Consider the following 21362-nt stretch of genomic DNA (forward strand, 5'->3'; position numbering starts at 1 on the left):
GCCTTTTTCCCACAAAAACTTAACTTCATATGAGATGGTAAGGTGGGTGTTAGGCTGATGGTCTATGTCCCACATTGGGCTGTCAAATGTTAGGCTGGTAGTTTGCCCTATGTTGGGCAGCCAGTTAGGCTGGTTAAAGGCAAACTGGTGGAGATAGAGTTGGTTTTATTGAACAATAAAATGTTGGGGGCCAAGGGTGGGGAGGAGGCAAGAAAGCAAGAAGCAGTGAGCTAGGCTCACATATGCAGCTGCAAGGCTATCTGGTTGTGAGGGGGAGCAAAAGGGGGGATAGGCGAGAAAGCAAGAGGCAGCGAGCTATGCTCATGTATGCTTCTCTGAGGCTCTGCATCCTCAGCATCTGTTCAGCCCCTTACATACACGGGCAAGTCATGACCTGTGCTCCTAATTGCCGTGAGGTCACATGTGCTGTGTGGGAAGTTGGAGACAAAACATTCTGACACTGGTGACTCACAAAGACAGAGGGTAAGCATTCCTCCAATGTTATGTGTCACGTACTGGTCAAGGTAGTCATTGTTGAGGCTGGTGAGCTGCACGTGTGTTCCTGAAGGAGGTTTTGTGTGATCAAATAGCAGACCCTAGTGCTGGTTAGTCATCTTGGGGCCCCATGAGCGATTCCCTCAAGGAGGCTTTGTTCCAACCACAGGCCTTAAGGAAGCTCTGGGTTGTGTCACAGCTGGGCAGACATGAGCGTGTCCCATGGGCCACTTGGGTGTCAGCAAGGTCGTGAGATGCCAAGGAGAGGTGAGGAGAAGGAGTGAGGAGGTGAGGACCGGTCATGATGACTACCCCTAACATGCCCCCATGGAAGTCAAGGCTGGAAGTGGAGCCTCAACAAGAAATTGTCAAGGGAGTTGCCATCACGACTGGGCCGGAACTTGAAGGTGGGGTAGTGCTGGCCATGAGACTGTCAGAGTAGCAGCAGGTGGCTGTCTGTTTGCCACAGGGATGATGTCAAAGAGGTTGGTGCATCTAGGGAGACTGCTCAGGGGATCTTGTACCTGGAAAGTATCCTGGGATCACGTTGTATGGTGGCTTTGGAGCATGGTTACAAAATTTCCCTGAAAAGATAGACACTTGAGAATGGTCATGGTTAGTAGGTGTTAGGCCATCAGCAAACCTGGCAGTCAGTGAGGGCAGACAGCAGGCCTGGTAGGCGAGAATGTAGGCAGATGACCTGGCAGTTGGCAAATCTGGCAAGCAGTGATGGCAGTTGTTGTTGTTGTCGTTCCCTAGACTGTCTGTCCGAGCAGTCCCGTCTCCCCAAGGAAGGCCACAGCCGAAACTGGGTTTTCCCACAAATCCTTTATAGAGTGTATGTTGTGTTGTTTGCATGCATGATTGTGTATAATGCAGTCTTCCATTATGTGTTGTATGGTATGGGGTGAAGTGTTACATCCTGGGCAGCTGTTCACAACACGGTCGTCCAGCCTCTTCTGGTAGCTTAGAAGTGCTGGGTGGTGACCGCATCGCAGTCTGGCCAAGTGGACTCTGTCCTTTCGTGGGAGAGAGGATTCAGAAGGGTGGATATCAGGGGGTCTGGCATGCAGCAGTGTGTTGTCTTTCAGCGTGTTAATGGAGCGGTGAGTGATATGATTATGAATATGTTTCCGGAGGCTGGTATTTGGTGGTTGTGGAGGAAGAGAAGAGAGTATCTGTGCGTAATAAAGGTCTTTGGGTGTAGTTTTAATGTTTCTTGGTGTGTGTGGGTGTTCTGCTATGTAGTGTAGCGGGTGTGATGTGTTTGTGGTGGCTGCAGCAAGTGTTTGTGTGCCTCTCATGTCGAGGTGGTCCTTGACTTTGAGGACTTTTGTTTCATGGTGTAAATGGTCTGTAGGTGTTGTATTTGTGCAGCCTGTAATTGTTTTTAGGGCTTTGTTTTGTATGATTTGAAGGGTGTTGTGGTGTGTCTCACTGAGATTAGGAGCCCATGCAGGACTCGCATAATTCATCACTGAGCGTATGCATTGTTTGTATATTGTTATATTAGTTTCTTTGTTTTGTCCAAATGTTGTTCCAGTGATTGACTTAAGTGCGTTAAGTCTAGGTGTGCATTTGTTTTTTATGTTTGTGAGGTGTTGTTTGAAAGACATGGATGTATCGTATGTTACACCAAGAATTTTCGGTTTGTTTGTGTGTGGTATTAGAGTGTTGTTGATGTAGAGATGAGGTATGTATTTGTGTTCTTTTGTCCAGTTGGTGAGAAGTGTTGCTGTAGATTTGGTTGGAGCTATTTTGAGTCTGTTTGTGATGAACCATGTGTTGAGTGTGTCAAGGTAAGGCTGGATTATTTCTGCAGCTTTGTCTGTGTTACGATGTGTGCATGTGATTGTTATGTCATCTGCGTAGGAAGAGATTTGTATTTCTGAGGTGTCTGGTGTGGGTAAGTCATGCATGTATAGATTAAATAATGTGGGGGATAGAACTGAGCCCTGTGGTACTCCGTTCTTAATGTTTCTTATGTGCAATGATTGGCCATTATATGACACATGAGCATTCCTGCCTGCCAGATAATTGGCCAGCCATCTTTTGGTGTTATTGTGCATGTCTGTGTTATATATTTTATTTGTTAGGTTGTGGCAGGGGATAGCATCAAAAGCTTTACTAATGTCCAATGTTATAAGAAGTGTTCTGTGGTGGGGCCTATCTGAATTGATGCCATCTAAAATTCTTTGTGTGAGGTTTGTCAGAAGAGTGTTTGTGGAGTGTAGTGGCCTAAAACCGTGTTGTGAGTCAGCAAGGGGAATATATGGTGTGACAAGTTTAAGTATTAGGCGTTCAATGACTTTAGAGGGGGTGCAGAGAAGTGTGATTGGGCAGTGCGATGTTGGGATTGTTGGGTCTTTGTTCGGTTTTGGAATGGTGATTATTTTACCATGCTTCCAGATGTCGGGTATAGTGTTGTGTGAATAGCTGTAGTTTGCAATGTTTGTGAGTGCATGTATACCTTGTGGTCCAATGTGTTTTAGGTGGATGTTGCTTATGTTATCAGGGCCACAGGCAGATGAGTGCTTGAGATTATGCATTATGAGTTTTGTCTGACTGTCTATGAAGGGTGTATAGTCTGAGTCTGTGGGGAAGTCTTTCTTACGTCGAATGGTGCGTCGGTCGTCAGGGTGAGATGTAAGATGGCTCGTCTGTGCAAAATGACGTATGAGTGCGTTTGCTTGTTGTCTGTTTGAGGGTAGATTATCTGTTGTTGTGATTATTGCTGCGTGAGAGCGTGTAGTGTTAGTGTTGGATAGTGTGATGCTGTTGAGTGTTTTGTACAATTTGCTGGTGTTTGTTTTGTGATCAAGTGTATTGATAAAGTTTTGCCAATTTTGTGTTTTTTGTTCATGTATTTTATTGGCAATCACAGTGTTTAGTGTTTGTATTTGGTCTGCTATGTTTTGAGGGATAGGTGTGGGGGTATCGTGTTTAAGTGTGTCACGTTGTCTGATGAGGCCTTGAATTTCTGGTGTGAAGTTGGGGTTGTGTGATTTTCTGTTGCCTCTAGGGATGTATCTCTTGTCTGCGTTTTGTATGATTGTATTAAAAGCGTGCACAGCATTGTTTATGTTTGTGATTGGTGTACTGTTAAGTGTTTCAAAATGTTGTTCTGTCTCTTCAGTAAAAGCTTCCCAGTTAGCTCTCTTGTAATTGGTGTAAGTGTGTCTGTGGCCAGCTGGGGTGCATCTTGTTTTGGTGGTGATGATGATTGGAAGGTGGTCAGAGCCAAGGGCTCCGACCACTCTCCATGATGTTGTTGGGGTTAGGCAGGGGGAGCAAAAGGTGATATCAGGAGAGGAGGGAGTGTAGAGGGCTTGGTATGGGATATGTGTATGATTATGCGTGTTGTTCATGATAGTCAATGAGTCGAATTGAGTCTGTATATCAAGCCCTCTGTCTGTGTCAGGGTTGTCGATATACCAGGCAGACGACTTGGCGTTGAAGTCACCACCCATGATCAGGTTGGGGATTGAGGTTAGTTGGCTAAGTTGAGGTCTGAAGGTGTTTGGAACTGTGGGGGATGATTGGGGGGGAATGTATATGTTAACTATTGTCAGTGTTGAATTGTTGCCTGTGCGGATTCGAATGGATTGGGTTTCTGTTGTGTTATCTGTGGTAGGGAGGAGAATTTTGGTTGTGGCACTTGTGTCCACAAAACAGATGGAGTGGTGGATCAGGGTGGTGAGTCCACCGCCATTGCCGTCAGTCCGGTCTTGTCTGATGGTGGTGTAATTATGAAATGATGGTGTTTTGTGTGAGTGTCTTAGTTTTGTTTCTTGTAAAATCGCAATGTGTATGTTGTGTTGTTTAAGAAAGTGTTCAAGTTCATGTTTTTTAGTGTTAATACCGTCAATGTTGTGTTGTAATATGTTGATGTTGTGTGTTTTGTATGTGTTGTATGTTGCCGTTTGGGGTTGAGGTTGGGATGGTAGTGGGGAAGGTGTAGGATCTGGGTCAAAGGGTGGGAAAGGAGAGATCGGGGACAAAGGAAGGGGAGTACTAATCGGGGGTAAGGGCAAAGGGAAATTGGGAGTGGGTAAGGGTGTTGGCTGTGGTTGGGGAGGTGGGAGTGGTGTTACTGGAGGGCAGGTAGAACATGTCCAAGTGTTTGTGTATTGGTTTGTGTCAGCAAGTGTTGTACAAGTGAGGTGGGCCCAGTTTTTGCACATATTGCACTGAACTGAGCCCTTTGTCTGTCTGCTTGAAGTAATGAGTTTAGAGCATGTTGGGCATGTGTATTTTGTGGTGGGCCCAGGATTGCTCTCTACATCTCCGGCTAAAAGTAGAAGAAGAGGGGTGATCGCCGGAAAATCACCCCTCAGTGCAGAAAAAACGTAACATTGTATGTTGGAAAAAAGGATTGTGGTACTCCCCCAGGTAGGCGTAGCTCCTCCTTGGGGATCGGTGCCATCTGCGTAGAGCTGATGGCCAGGGGTGGTTGCTGCTGATTGGCCCCCAACTCTTGGGGTTGGGGGGTGGTCCCACGACGTAGACGTTGCAGCTCCAGGACCAGTGATGGCAGTTGAGCTAGTGGGCAGGCAAGCTGGCAGACAGCAGACGTGGTAGGCAAACTAGCAGTCATGTTGGCAGGTGATCTGCAGACAATGGCGGCAGATGATCTGGCAGACAGTGATGGTAGATACCTGGTAGGTGAACTGCCAGTCACTGTGGCAGGTAATCTGGCAGACAGTGATGGCAGATACCTGTGGTAGACAAGAGTGTGGGAAGTCAAATTGGCAGTCGGTGACAGACGACCTGGAAGTCAGCGACAGTAGCCGAGCTGGCAGACGGCAGACCTGGTAGGCAGGTGATCTGGCAGACAGTGATGGCAGATACCTGTGGTAGGTGAGAGTGTGGGGAGTCAGATTAGCAGTCGGCAGACGACCTGGTACTATATTGGCATTTTTCCAGTGTAGCAGTGTGTCGGTGAGGAAAGTTGAAAAACGGGGTCTTGCCTTTTGAGTTTATTAGCAAGCGGATGTAAACAAACAAGCGACGTCTAGAACGTCTTCGTATCAATGACTTGACATAAACAAAAGATGTCTACATAGGATTCAATTAGATACACACAACTAAAGGTGCTGTATAGGATCTAAACCTATTACAAAGTATAAAACATATGAGAATCACATATATAAGGAATCTACAGCACCAGTATACAATTCTTTAACACCATTTACATGTATATAAAACTAATAATAAGACAATTAATCTCAATTTACCACATCCCTTTTCCCTTATTGAAAAAGGAGTATCCATAAGAACATAACTGAAACATTTATCTTTATAACACCACAATTATAGATTCAATCTATCAGGTGGTTTCACAACTCTGCTAGATCTTCTAACTGGTTGTGGACTTGGTACATTCACAGCATTATCATCATTATCAACATTTACATAGGAATTTTCATCAGCCTTATCCATTACTTCTGAACTATCAGGACAGTGTCCTTGACCTGAAAAATACATAGACACAAAAGGTTTACTGCTACCCGAGTTATCTTTACGTACAGTGTCATTACTGGGAACAGTTGGTGTATATCTAGGCATAAGTTCATCAGAATGTCTTTTCCAAACAATGTTTCCAAAATCTTTTAACATCACTTTGTAGTTTCTCACACCTAGAACTTCAATTACTTTCCCTTCCAACCATGAATGACCTTTGCCTTAATTCTTTACAAAAACAGCATCATCAATCTTATATTCAGACTTCTCAAACTTACACTCTTTTTCCAAAACCTTTTCCTTCTTATTTTGTGGTTTCATTTTCTCAATTATACCTCTGAAGTTTCTGTTAAACATTAGCTGAGCTGGAGCTTTACCTGTGGAACAATGAATTGAACGTCTGTAGTTATACAAAAATCTACAAATTCTGGTTCTGATATCACCTTCCTTAAATTTACTTAATCCTTCCTTGAAAGTTTTTACAGCTCTCTCAGCTAAACCATTAGATGATGGATTATAAGGGGCTGGTGTCATATGTTTTATTCCATTCTTTTCAAAGAAAGTCTCCATTTCCTCAGATACAAATGATGAGGCATTATCTGAAACTACAATGTCAGGTAACCCAAAATTACAAAAAGTTTTTCTCAGCATAGAAATTGTTACTGTAGATGTTGTTGACTTTGTTACATGAACATCCATAAATTTTGAGTGTGAATCCACAATCACTAAGAAATAATTTTCATTGATTGGACCTGCATAGTCCATATGGAGTCTACACCAAGACTTACCCGTCTCAGGCCATGATAAGGTAACTTCCTGAGAACCTTGAAAATTTTTAAAACAAATTGAACAAGCTTTAGTAACCTCAGATATATCTTGATCTAACTTAGGCCACCATATCCAATTCCTGGCTTCAGCCTTCATAGCACCGATACCATTATGACCTACATGCAGCTGTGAAAGTACACTACTTCTTAATTCAGCTGGTATAACTACTCTATTTCTAAATAGCAACACATCTTCATATATACTTAAATCTGCTTTAACTGCTGCATATTCAGAAATAACAGGATTATCAATCCACCCAAATTTAACACATTGGAAAACCTTCCTCAAAAGAGGATCACTCTTTGACATAACCTTAACCCTTTCATAGGAAATATTTTGATCTTCCAAATTTTCAACTAAATTCACATATTCAGCAGGTGTATGTGAGTCTAAAACAGAATCTGATACAGGCAAATGGCTCAGGGTATCTGCTACAATGTTTTGTTTGCCTGATTTAAAACACAATTGGTAATCATACTGGGATAACAATAATGCCCAACACTGTACTCTTGCGTTTGCATTGACAGGAATCTGTTTCTCACTACCAAATAAACCAAGTAGAGGTTTGTGATCTGTACGGAGCACAAACTTACGTCCAAGCAAAAAATATTTAAACTTAGTTACAGCGTACACTAACGCTAGAGCTTCTTTGTCCAACTGAGAATAATTTAGCTCAGCAGCAGACAGCTTTTTACTTGCAAAGTAAACTGGTCTTGGACTACCATTCATTTCTTGAATTAACACACATCTTACTCCTACTGGTGAAGCATCTACTTCAACAATAATATCATGTTCACCATCAAAATTGGCTAGTAAATCAGAGTTGGCTAACTCTTCCTTAACAGTCATAAATGCTTTTGCTTCAACAGAAGACCACTTAAATTTTGCATTTTTCTTCAGTAAATCATACAGAGGTGCTAATACACTTGAAAAATTTCTTACAAACCTACAATAATAAGTTACTAGACCCAAAAATGATTGAACTTCACCTACTGACTTTGGTATAGGTGCATCTAAAATAGCAGCAAGTTTCCTTGGTGAAGGTTTTATGCCATCACCTGAAATGACATATCCTAAGTATTCTAAGGAATTGGTATTCAGAAGTTTTCTTTTTGTTAATAGCAACATTATGTTTCTGAAATACCTTCAACACTTTATCTAATCTCATATCATGTTCCTCTTTAGTCTCTCCTCCAACTAATATGTCATCTAAGAAGGCAACTACTCCATCTATATTCATCAATAATTGGGATATCAATCTTTGGAAGATGGCAGGAGATGATGCAAGTCCAAAGGGTAATCTTTTATATTTAAACAGACCTTTATGAGTATTAATTACTAGCAATTCTTGACTCTCATCATCTACTGGCACCTGTAAGTAAGCATCTTTTAAATCAATCTTTGAGAATATCTTGCTTTTCCCAACAACAGCAAGGATTTCATCAACTTTAGGCAAAGGGTACTGGTCACATGAAATACTTTTGTTTAACTCCTTGAAATCTACACAGATACGCATTGACTTTTTGTCAGCTTTTAACACTGGTACAATTGGAGCTGCCCATGTACTAGAATGTACTGGTTCAATGATATTGTTATCAACTAACTCTTCTAAAGCATCTTCTACCAATTTTCTGTAGTGGTAGGGCACAGGCCTTGCTTTTTTTCCAACTAGGCACAGCACCGCTCTTTAGGTGTACCTTTGCTTCAACACATGAAATTGGCAATCTAGAATCAGCTGAAAAATTATCTAATTGTACCTTGGAATCCAAAACATTAACTCCTTCCTCTATACCTGTGAGTGCAATACCAATTTTAGGCATTAAATCTCTTCCACATAAGTTAGAGTTATTAGATTCAACTACATACAAACTTTGAATTACATTGTGACCATTATAAAATATATTTGCATAAACCTTACCCAAAACATGCAAATCATTATTACCATAAGCCTTCAAAATTTTATCACTCGGCTCCAAAGATTCATTTAATGTCTTAACCCAATGTAAGGTTAGGGTAGACACACTGGCACCACAATCAATTTCGTACGGCACATTATGACCTTCAATATTAATATCAACCTTATTTCTCACTGGCAAAACCTTACCTACAACACTGTGTACAGGTTCATGAGAAATATCAACACTAACCACTTCTTGAAGGCTAGGTCGATCCACTAAATGTAACAATTGGTTATCATCACTACCAGTATCTCTCTCTTCCTGAGAAATTCCATCGAAAGCCATATTAGTTTTCTTTTTTCCAAACGTCTTCTTGTTTGTAAATTTTCCAAAAGATCCTTTCTGGGCACTGTGTGGCTTACCAGACACAGTCTTATCAAAACGGCACACTCGTTTGAGGTGTCCCTTCATGTTACAAACTGAACAAGTTAGGTGCTTAAACCTACAGTTCTCACTTTTATGTGGATACCCGCAATGCTTACAACTTTCTTTTTTCTGACTATTAACATATTCAGAACTAACCCCCACTTTCCTCACTTCAGTAGTCAGGAGCTTTTCTCCAACAAAAGCTTTTTCCAAATTTAGAATTTTCTCTAAAATGTCCATTGAAGACAGTTTGTAAATCCAAATTCTCAGCAACTAAGTTCGGGAAATACACTTCAGTTTCTATTGCCATGAATAGTTGGTCTCTCACTCGAGCATCAAATAAGGTATCAAAACTACAATCCTTGGCTAGACTTTTCAAGTTGGCATACAAGTCTCTTAAACTTTCATCAGATTTTTTCTTTCTATTCTGAAATTTGATTAAACTCCGATGATAGCTCTGTTTTACCTTGTAATGTGCTTCTAAAAGCTTCACTAAATCATTATAGGTTTTCACATGTGGCAAATCAGGTGAAGTCAGGGAGGCAAGTGTGCTATACGTATCACTTCCTAATGATACTAATAAAAAAAAATTCTTCTTGTTATCATCAGTGATTCCATTGTATGCAAAATGAGCTTGCAGCATACTAAGCCATATCTCCCATCTAATCTTATTGGGGTCAAAACAGTCAATCTTACCTGAGTTATTTGCCATTGTAAATCTACTTGCATTAAATCCTGTTTCCTTGTGAAACTAATGACTCGTAGCCTGCTAAACCAAGGCTATTTTCGAATCCAGAGTGGCCAGGACGGTTCCGATGGGGTGAATAGGCGAGTATATCTTCATCCTTCGATTTCTCCACCATCAGTTGGAAAGGCAGCTATTTCTGCCTTCTAAAACTTAAATCAGTCCTTTAGCACACTAATCCACAAATCCTCGTCGCCACTGTAGCAGTGTGTCGGTGAGGAAAGTTGAAAAACGGGGTCTTGCCCTTTGAGTTTATTAGCAAGCGGATGTAAACAAACAAGCGACGTCTAGAACGTCTTCGTATCAATGACTTGACATAAACAAAAGATGTCTACATAGGATTCAATTAGATACACATGACTAAAGGTGCTGTATAGGATCTAAACCTATTACAAAGTATAAAACATATGAGAATCACATATATAAGGAATCTACAGCACCAGTATACAATTCTTTAACATCATTTACATGTATATAAAACTAATAATAAGACAATTAATCTCAATTTACCACATCCAGTCCTTTGGTATTTTTCCTTCTTTGAGTGAGCAGCTTATTATGTTATATATTTTGTCTATTAATTCTTCTTTACATTCTTTTAGTATCCAATTTGCTATTCCACCTGGGCCGTGTGATTTCCTGACATCATGGTTTGTTAATTGATCCATTATTTTTTTATGTATTATTTATATTTCCCTCATTGGGGGGGGGGGGGATTGCACTTTGATCCCTTCATCCCAAGTTTTTTTTTTTTTTTTTTTTTTTTAAACCGACTTGAAGTGATTGTTCATGACTTCGGCCATTTCCAGATCTTCTGTGTACTCTGTATTTCCATGTTTATTTTTAAGTTTACCATTCACATATCTGTAGAATAGCTTAGGTTGATGTTTATATTTTTCTATGATGGGAGCATATTAAAGTGTTCTGGTTTTGGGATAGGGAGATCATACATGGAGATGTTGAACAGTGTTAGTTTTGTTCCCTGTAGGATGCTGTTGTATAATCTACAAAGGATTACAAAGGTGGAGCATGCCGACAGGAGACCTTTTGATCCATATCTAGGTCGGATGCAAAAAAAAAAAATCATAGGAGTTGTTTATATGTCACAGTATTGTCAGCCACCTGAAATTTATTCATTTTATTCTGTTGTTGTGCATGTTGGTTCCTACAATCTTCCATTATAATACATTGTATATTTTGTGGCTATATTTATATTAGTTGCCACCATTGCTGTTCTGTTCAGTGGTACCTCCTTATTGAATAGTGTATAATGTTTAATAGCAGTGTGCTGATGCAATGGTCCCTTTTGAAGTCATGTTGGATGGGTGATACTGATATTGTACCTTGGATTTTTTTATAGGACATTTTTCTATGTAAGCTTGGAAATGATAAGGTGTGAATGAAATATTATATTGTAGGGATAAGTACAGTATGCTGGTATGTCCTATACTTTGAATGTTAGGATTATATGCCATGACCTATCTTCTATTCAAATCTGTATGTATGTACTTTGATCATTTCAGTCTGTAGTGTTGAAGTTGATTTTGGACTACCTTGACAATCCCACAATTGACTATGGCTATGCTACTTGGGTGGTGGTTGTCCTTGCAGCCGTTAATCTGGTGCGCATGGCTTCTTTCAACATCATGTTTGTGATTGGCACACATACAGGTTAGCCTAGCAGTGGATTTGTATAGTGTATATTTATTATGGTATATTGATAAATTATATTCATACATATACTGTCATACAGGTGAGCTTAGCAGTGGGTCTGCATAGTGTAATTTTATTATGGTATATTAATACATTATATTCATACATGTTCTGTCATACTGAAGTACATGCATCAGGTATTTAATGTGTAGAACTGAAATTTTATATAGATTTTAGAGATGTTCTAAATTTCAATATGATGACTAATGTTCTTTGAGTGGCATATTTCCATTGTAAAATCATCTTGCTGACTGGAATTTTTATTTCCCTAGCAACAAGAGTAATAAGTGGAATTTTATACAGATTTTAGAGATATTCTAGATTTGAATATGATGACTAATGTTATTTGAATGGCATATTTCCATTGTAGAATCACCTCACTGATTGGAATTTTTATTTCCCTAGCAACAAGAGTAATAGGTGGAATTCAGGGAGTAATTTTCAGGAAAGCATTGAAATTAAGAACTGGAGGAGAGAAATTGTCTGCACAAATTGTAAATTTTTCCAACAATGATATGGAACGTCTTTTTGAAGCAAGCATTTCTTGTGTCTTCCTTACAGGTGAGTTTTGCTAATGGAAGTTATGTACATTAGTAGGAAATGTAGGACCTACAACATAGAAAGACTAAGTGAAGAAAGATTAGTAAAAGAGGTGTGGAAGACATATATGGATGGAGTGAGCTTGAGGGTACGACTGAGGATGAGATTGATGGATAGGGTGAAAGGGCCTTTTAGCGAGATGGGAATGTCTGTTGAGCAAGGAAAGGAGAAGGCAGGAGATAGGGGTAAGTGGAGAATGTGTATAGAGATACTGTAATGCAAGGAAGGGAAGGGGTGGGGGATGGGGGGCTGGAAGTTGGGAGTGGTTATGTGTGAATGATATTTTGATGCAGCCCGAAAGGATTTCTCCCATCTTCTATATTTTCTATATGAGGGGACAGAGAAGGAGGGCTGCTGATTAAGTGAAGTGGCCTTGCTGTGGATATACTGTGTCCTGTTGCATTATTTCTGATCTAGGACAGTGGGCGGGAGACAGGGATGACCTTTCATCCACGAGGAGCTAAGATGAGAAGGAGTAAGGGGTGGTGGATAGGAGTGGAATAGTTGGGAGTGGGCATGAGCCTTTCTGACTTTGCTACCTCCCTTATAAAGGGGAAAAAGACCTTGATATATAGATATAAATAGATGTACATTAGTATAAGGATTTATCAGTCCACTTTAGCTGCTCCCCCTTTCATCAGATAAATACCCATGTAACCCAGGTGCTTTACCAGCTTTCATCACTTTCAATACTCTTTGTATCTCACCTTTTCCTGTAGCCCTATGATATTCCTCTCCCATCATAGTCTTTGTATCTCCCAATGCCACAATCAAACCCTCCCCCATTTCCCCCATATTCAAGAAATTTCTGTAATACTCTACCCATTTTCTCTTTACTGCCTTCATTTCCATAGCCATGAGTCTGTCTGCACCCTTTATGTTTTCCATTCCAATGAGTACAAGTAAAAAGAAAACTGGTAAATGCTGTCACTGCAGCAGAGGAGTTGACAGCTGTTGTATTACTCCATAAGTTTGGTGATCCCTCCTCAACTCAGTGAAATGATTGGGTGTTAACTATAGCTTAATGTGTAAAGGGTACCATAGTAAAGAGTGTTGTAGCACCATGGGCTGAAAGAGATAAAATTGTCTTGGTTACAGTTAACTTCTTTGATCAAATTCTAACCCAAAGCTGAAAGGGTTTGGTTAGCAATTTAGCTGTTGGTTTTAAGGTGCTCTAATTTTTTTTTTTTTTTTTTTTTTTTTTTTTATGGAGAATTTATATATATTTCAATATAGGTGAAAGAAGGGCCATTGTTGCTTTATTACACTGATTTGTTATGTTCTTTTTCTACAGCAATGCCTGTTATGTTTGGTCTCAGTTTCATCTATGCCATATATGTCATTGGTGTGTGGGCACTGCTTGGTCTTGGAGTCTACCTCCTGTGTTATCCTATTATGGTAAGCTAACTGCACATGTAGAATATGTAGTCAAGTGGGAATTTTCATGTATTTCTCTCTCAGTTTTAACATTGAGAGAAATTGTCTGTTAATGGCTGCTTGATGTACCACAGGGTGGAATAGCTAGGCTGCAGAGTAAGATTCGTGTTGAGACTGTTAAAGTTACTGACAAGAGAGTAACACTGATGGGTGAGATACTCAACAGCATGCGCCTCATCAAGATGTACTCATGGGAAGATCCCTTTGCAAAGAAAATTAGTGGTAAGTACAGTGCCCCCCTTCTCTCTCTCTCTCTCTCTCTCTCTCTCTCTCTCTCTCTCTCTCTCTCTCTCTCTCTCTCTCTCTCTTTCTCTGTCTCACACATGCATGCAAATTGGAAAATATTCTGCAATGAAGAGACACGAGTGGAAAAGAAATGAGTGATTTTGATGAAAATCGATAATGAAGGAATGGATGAATACGTACCAATACAGAAACAGGAAAAGGTGTATATTAAGTGCTGGTTCAACAGAAGATTCAGTAAGGCAAAAGATTTAGGAGATAAAGCTAGGAAAAGATGGAAAAAAAAAAAAAAAAAATGGAAAATGGCAAATATATATCAACCATAGAAATGAATATGTAAAAGTGCATGGAGAGGAAAAAAGAAACTACGAAAAAGACATCATAGAAAAATGTAAAGATCAACCCAAACTGTTCTATAGACATGTGAATGGTGAACTTAAAAATGAACAGGAAATGGTGAAACTACACCATGGAAATAGAGAATATACAGAAGATTTAGAAATGGCTAAAGTTATGAACATTTACTTCAAGTCTGTTTTCACTAGACAAAAAGTACAGCATTGGGACAAAGGAAGTGAAATGCAATCCCCCTGTGAGAGAAATGAATATAATACAAAAAAAAAATAATGGATCAATTAATGAACCTTGATGTCAGGAAATCACACGGCTCTAATGGAATTGCAAATTAGATACTAAAAGAATGTTAAAAAGAATTAACCCCTTCCATACGGTGCCGCACACGTAGGCGTCATGGGGAGCGAGTGTATTCGCGAGGCTGCCATATCGGCGTCTTGATTATATTTATTGTAGTCACCCCTCCATAATGACATTCTTTCTAATTCTTTTGTAATCGCATTTTCTATGGTTATCAAAATTCACGGGTGAAGAGAGAACGATCGATATAAGCGGTGACTATATTTTATGATGTGAGTATTATTACGACACGTCGTACGGCTGGCATTGGCTGCTGCCACCGAGATCTAAGTCCATGACGCCTACGTGTGCGGCACCGTATGGAAGGGGTTAATGGACAAAATATATAACATAATAAATTGTTCATTCAAAGAAGGAAAAATACCAAAGGACTGGAAAAATGCCAATACTGTACCAATATATAAAGGAGGAAAGAGAGAAGAACCAACAAATTACAGACCAATCTTCCTTATAAGCCCAGTAGCCAAAATTTGTGGAAAAAATTATCAAGAATAAATGGATAAAGCACCTGGAAGTAAACAATACAATAAACCCGAGTCAATTTGGATTCAGACAGGGAAGATCATGTGCCACAAACTTAATCAGTTTCTACTCAAGACTAATAGATATAATACAATAAAGGGATGGATGGACTAATTGTGCTTTCCTAGTCTTACAAAAAGCCTCCGACAAAGTACCACACTCTCGCTAATGCCCGACCACAATTAAGCCAATGAATCTCATCATGAACATTAAGTTCAGAGTAGGAAGCTTGTGAATCTTCAAGAAATGCTTTCAAAAGCCATTTATTCAGGGCCCTTGAAGTTAAAAAGTTGATAATCCTTGTCAGTTCTTCCAGGCAATCTATAAATTTTGTCTGACTTTTCAGTCACCTCAGCATGTAATAAGCAATGGTAATGAACAAAAGCAGGGATTTTGTCATCTGCTTTTAAATAGGCAATGAGACCTTTGTTTTTACCAACCATGGAAGGAGCACCATCAGTAACAATAGAAACAAGTTTACTCAAATCTATGTTTTCTGAAGTGAGAAACTTCATGAGAACATCATACACGTCCTTTCCAGTTGTCCTGCCTGTAAGTGGCAACACTGTTAGAAATTCTTCACTAACCGTAGCATCATTCTGTACAAAGCATATGAAACACATTAGTTATGACACAGAAGAAATGTCTGTTGTCTTATCTAGTGCCAAAGAAAAATATTTGCAGTGGGATATTGTTATCCACAAATCTTTCTACTACAGCTGCAATTTGATTTACTCTATTTATAATGCTGTCATTTTTCAAAGGGATATTTTTCACAGCAATGACTAGCATTCTTTTTTATGTTGATACAGGACACTTGTAGCTAAAATTTTTATGGCAGCCAAAATACAGTCTTTTACAACCTCGCCACTGCTGTATGGCATGCACTTTTTGTACAATATATTAGCCACTTTGAATGACACCTCATTCGAAAGTTTATGGAAATATGCAGGACAGCACAACATATTCTTTGACTTTTTCAAGTTATTTTTCATCTTAATTTATTTTTCCTTGCTAAGGAAAACACAGGATAAGTTTCACTGAAGATCCATGATGGGTATTATAATGCCTTTCACAATCAGCTTTTTGGTAGCCAGAAAGGCTCACATAGCACAAGAGGCATTGCACTCCTGATTTACTTCATTCTCCTCAACAAAATAACTAATTTCCCAAGATGTTTGAAAAGAATCTGTTTTCTGCTTTTTTTTTCTGGAATGCTTCCGGAACTACAGTTTGTATTGTTTCTTGATCTTTTGCATGATTCTCCGGTGACTGCTTGCATTTTAAAAACTTGTCCATTTTGGGGAAGGGCTTTAGTAGTTAAGTATATAAACACAATAAGCACTTTCTGAATAATGCAGTCACTGCATTTCACTAACTGGGTGCCAATCCCAATGCTGTGGGGCAATTGCGTCATCAAACACATGAAAATGTTTTTAGTTGTTTCCAGTATTTTTATATTACTGGCAGCAAAAACACTTAGGTGTTTATAAAAGTGATAAAAAATATTTTGCTAAACTTGTATGTTATTAATTTAGTATTTTTTATATGAAGTATTTGTAACTTATATATGGGGTCACATGAAGAATTGTCACGCCAAAACACCTACATGAAGAATCGTGACCATGAGATCTCACCTGAAGAATTGTCACCCCTGTACACCGAATATCAATAGTGGAATAAAGATTACGTTAGGTTTGGTTAAGTTTCTTGATCTTTTGCATGATTCTCCGGTGACTGCTTGCATTTTAAAAACTTGTCCATTTTGGGGAAGGTCTTTAGTAGTTAAGTATATAAACACAATAAGCACTTTCTGAATAATGCAGTCACTGCATTTCACTAACTGGGTGGTAATCCCAATGCTGTGGGGCAATTGCGTCATCAAACACATGAAAATGTTTTTAGTTGTTTCCAGTATTTTTATATTACTGGCAGCAAAAACACTTAGGTGTTTATGAAAGTGATAAAAAATATTTTGCTAAACTTGTATGTTATTAATTTAGTATTTTTTATATGAAGTATTTGTAACTTATATATGGGGTCACATGAAGAATTGTCACCCCAGAACACCTACATGAAGAATCGTGACCATGAGATCTCACCTGAAGAATTGTCACCCCTGTACACCGAATATCAATAGTGGAATAAAGATTATGGTAGGTCTGGTTAAGTTAGGTTAGGTTGAATGAGGGTTATGCTTATTGTTATCAACTTGTACAACCAAAGAATTGTAAACCCAGGATGGCCCACATGAAAAATTGTCACCCTAGGATAGCCTACGTGAAGAATTGTCACCCTGTCGAAGATTTTGGCTACCTCCCTTGTAAAGGGGAAAAATTCCCTGGTGTATGTATTTGCCTAGTTGTATTATACAGGAAGGGGAGTTATGCTCATGTTGACCCATCTTTGTATCTCATTCGCACATCTAGTTTGTTTTTAAATTCTTGTATGGTGTTTGCACACACTATTGTTTCATCCAATTTGTTCAAGTGTGGATTTTTTTTTTTCTTCTTCTTCTTCTTCTCTCCAGATCTCTTATATAACTGTCCTTTTTTATTTTTTTATTTCCAATTATGATATTTAGATGTGAACCCATGTATTGTTTGAGGTTGGGCTATATCACCTAAGCTATTCCACATTATGTGGAAAACTGTATTTCTTCACATCCTTTTGACATGTGGTCTTTCGTAATTTGCAATTTGGTGTCTTACTTTTCTTTGTTCTTTCTTGGACCAAAAAATCAGAGAGAATTTGGAGCGCATTCAGAACATTAATGGTCATGCACAAACTAAGTCAACTGTTGTGAGGGTCCTGCATTTGATGAATTTCTAGTTTATTTAGCTATTATTGACTTTGGGAAGTACTAAAAATTAATCCTGTTAGAATTAGACACCTTTAGTTTACAAAATGGTTATCCTTTAAGGTTGTAGAAATTGAATGTAGTATTTCATATTGGCAGGAATTCGAAATGAAGAGATGAAAAAGCACAAGAAAGGTGCTCTTCTACAATCTGTCAGTTCTACAGTTGTTCCTACCATAAGCATCTTGGCAACCATTATCACTCTACTTGGTTACACAATTTCTGGTAAGTCCATTTACTCCAAGATTTCCCCATTATGGTTATAGTCTCTGTTATGCCCTATGTAGAGGTTTTATTTCCCCTCTTGGGTTTCCTACCTCCTATTCCTTACAAAATGTCCACATAAAAAACACATACACACTCAAATTACTAAACAAGCCCTTCAAGACAAAGCACCAAACTCGGCACTCCAATAACAACCCACATAAAACCCCACAGAAAACAAAACAAAAAAAAACTCACATGCCTTACAAGATTCATATTAGTATGTTCAGGTCACCATTCAGCATTAAAACACTACCAACAAAGAATAGCCCTGGCCACAGATTCAAACTGCCATTTATGCAACCACCACACAGAAGATACAGAACAACTCATATTACAATGCCCCATACTAACAATTCCCTGACATCAACACAGTATATATCCCCTAAGTGACTTATGCCCATGGAGGTTGTTGTTGGTTTCTTGAAGGTACAAACTGAATGATTTGGCCTCAGGGCCTTCACTTACATATACCAAAGGCTTTTTCCCCCTTACAAGGGAGGTAGCCAAAAAACAAAGGCATAAAAACCACTCCTGTCCATTTCATCCCTAACATACTCCACTCCCCTCCACCCTCTTCCCTCCCTCTTATCTTGGCACCTCCTGGATGATGGGTTATCCCTGCAACTTGCCCACTGCCCTGGGTCAGAAGCAGTGTCGCAAGACATAGCACATTTGCAGCAAGGCCACTTCATTAAATCGGCAACCCCCCCTCTCTGTCCCCTCATGCAGAAAAGGAGAAGATGGGGAGAAATCCCTTCAGGCTGTGTCAATTTATTTCTCACACATACTCCCTCACCCCCCCTTACATTTACCTCTCATACCACCCCATACATGTATAAATTGAACAGCCAGGGCAACATAACACATCCCTGATAAAGTCCCACCTTTACCTCAAACCACTCAATCTCTCCATTTCTAATGCTAACACATGCTCTACTACTCTTGCAAAAACTCTTGACTGCTCTTGACAGCTTTCCTCCTATCACATATATCTGCAATACCTCCCACAGGTCCTTGACTTAGTTGTATACAATTGTCAACAATTGTTATCTGAAACATTTATAAGTATTTCTTTGAGTTGAATGCTTAAATGATGGCATCATTGTTGTAAGTGACCATGGATATGACATATTTTGACTGAATTATCCTTCAATTTTAGGTTACCCTCTTACTGCAGCACAGGCTTTCACCATCTACTCAGTATTCCTCTCCCTGCAGTTTTCAGTTGGAGTTCTCCCCTTCACAATTCGATCAATTGCAGAGGGCAGGGTCTCACTGAAAAGAATTCAGGTAAAAGTTCTTGAATCTTGTGTAATGATATATATATATATATATATATTTTCCCTCCATCTATATATATATATATATATATATATCTATATGTATATATTTTTTTTTTTTTTTTTTTTTTTTCCTTTCTTTCTTTCTTTATCTCTCTCCCTCCATCCAATGATTATATAATCCTTGGCCAACACCATTTGGTGGTAGTGGACCTCTTAATTTCATCTTCACACTTCCCATTATATCTGTTTTTTCTTCTGATAGATTTAGTCCATTTAATCCTGAGTGTGTATTTACCTAGATGTATTATACAGGAAGGGAGCTATGCTCATAGTGTCCTGTCTTTGTATCTTTCAGCATCAAGTTTGTTCTTAAATTCTTAAATAGCATTTGCATATACTGTTGCCTTATCTAATTTATTTCAGATATCAACCACTCTGTGTGGGAAGCTATTCTTTTTCAGATCTCTTCTATAACAATCCTTTTTTAGTTTCTTTTCATGTTTATTCCCTCATTGTAAATTTCTTTTAAGTATGTTCCATTTGTCTTCCATCTTTGTTTCTTCATTTAAGAAGTTTTCCCAATTTGCATTTTGAAAGAATTTCCGAGTTTCTCAAAATCTGTTCTGTAGTACATTAGTCTTCCTTTTCTATTTTTCTCATTTCTTCTCAAATCCATTTGTTCTTTTAGTTTGAACTCTATTTCTATTAGTAAGTAGTCACTCTTTGTGTCCAATATATGTATATATATATATATTATATATATATATATATATATATATATATATATATATATATATAAACCATTTTCTCAGCCAAAAAAAAAAAAAATTATATTCGGTCTCCATTTTTTTTTTTTTTTTTTTTTTTTTTTTTTTTTTTTTTTTTTTTTTTTTTTTTTTCATTTGTAAGTGCTTTTTCCTTCTCTATTTTTTTTTTTTTTTACCATACATTTTTGTAATGTTCACTATTTGCTAGCTTTGTTGTTTTAGATAGTACTTCTGCTATCATTTGAGACCTAAGTTTTATTTTTAATGGCCTATATTGTTTTTCTTTAGAGTATTTTCCCATTCTATGCAATTCCTCAATTTCTTTGCCCATATCCTGTCCCTCTTCTTGAATTTCCTTCAGAATTGCTTTAGCAATCTCTTTCTCATCTTTTTCTCTCTAGATACATCATGTTTCTCGTTAACATCATAAACTACAACACACCTTTTTTTTATCCACTGTGTCCTTGACCAAATTTCCTTTTTCCTTAATTACTTTGATTACCGTTTCTTTGGCATTTTCCTTCACTTATTGTACTATTTCAAAGTTCATTTTTTTTTCTTCTTCTTCTTGTTCCACTTTCCATTGTTTCTTTATCTCTAGGAGATCAGTCTCCTTGATCGTCTCTCCCACTTTTTCGGTCACTGCCTGTATTTGCTCCTTCTTGCTCATGCTTGTTTATATCCTCATTTTTCATTCTTTCATTCTCACCCCTGATCATATTCAATTCCTTTTTCAATTCATCAAGCTCCCTGTTGGTCTCTTCATTAGATTTTTTTAGTTGAGCTATTTCTCTGTACATCACCCTGTGATCACTTTTCAATTCAGTTATTTCATGCAACAAAACAGTAATCTCTCCATTTCTCAAAACACTTTTTAACCTAGGCTCTGTATCCATTTCCACCCCTCTACCCAAAATTCCACCTTCTCTTGCAAAACCAGAAAAAGCATAATTGTCAAACCTTTGGTAAGATTAGGGGGATTCGTTAATACATGATCATTTCGGAATTACCCCCAGTGGTGATTCCACCCTACTCATGTCCAGACATCTCTTTGCCAGTTCGTTTTTCCTTATTTCATTTTATTTTCTTCCATTTTTAGTA

General features: G+C 38.5%; 1 protein-coding gene across 3 annotated transcripts in view; it reads left to right on the forward strand.

The window, feature by feature from the left end:
• LOC143022695 (ATP-binding cassette sub-family C member 5-like) overlaps nt 1-21362 on the forward strand; it is a 285549-nt gene that overhangs the window by 84415 nt on the left and 179772 nt on the right. For all 3 annotated transcript variants that reach the window (XM_076181025.1, XM_076181024.1, XM_076181026.1), the window contains 6 exons: nt 11379-11526; nt 11974-12129; nt 13463-13566; nt 13680-13827; nt 18044-18169; nt 19371-19501. In XM_076181025.1, the coding sequence (XP_076037140.1) occupies nt 11379-11526; nt 11974-12129; nt 13463-13566; nt 13680-13827; nt 18044-18169; nt 19371-19501 (813 nt within the window). The remainder of the gene's footprint in view (nt 1-11378; nt 11527-11973; nt 12130-13462; nt 13567-13679; nt 13828-18043; nt 18170-19370; nt 19502-21362) is intronic.

Source organism: Oratosquilla oratoria, unplaced genomic scaffold (assembly GCF_046742065.1).
Source record: "Oratosquilla oratoria isolate Oo_2021 unplaced genomic scaffold, ASM4674206v1 SCAFFOLD141, whole genome shotgun sequence".
NCBI classification, from domain to species: domain Eukaryota; kingdom Metazoa; phylum Arthropoda; class Malacostraca; order Stomatopoda; family Squillidae; genus Oratosquilla; species Oratosquilla oratoria.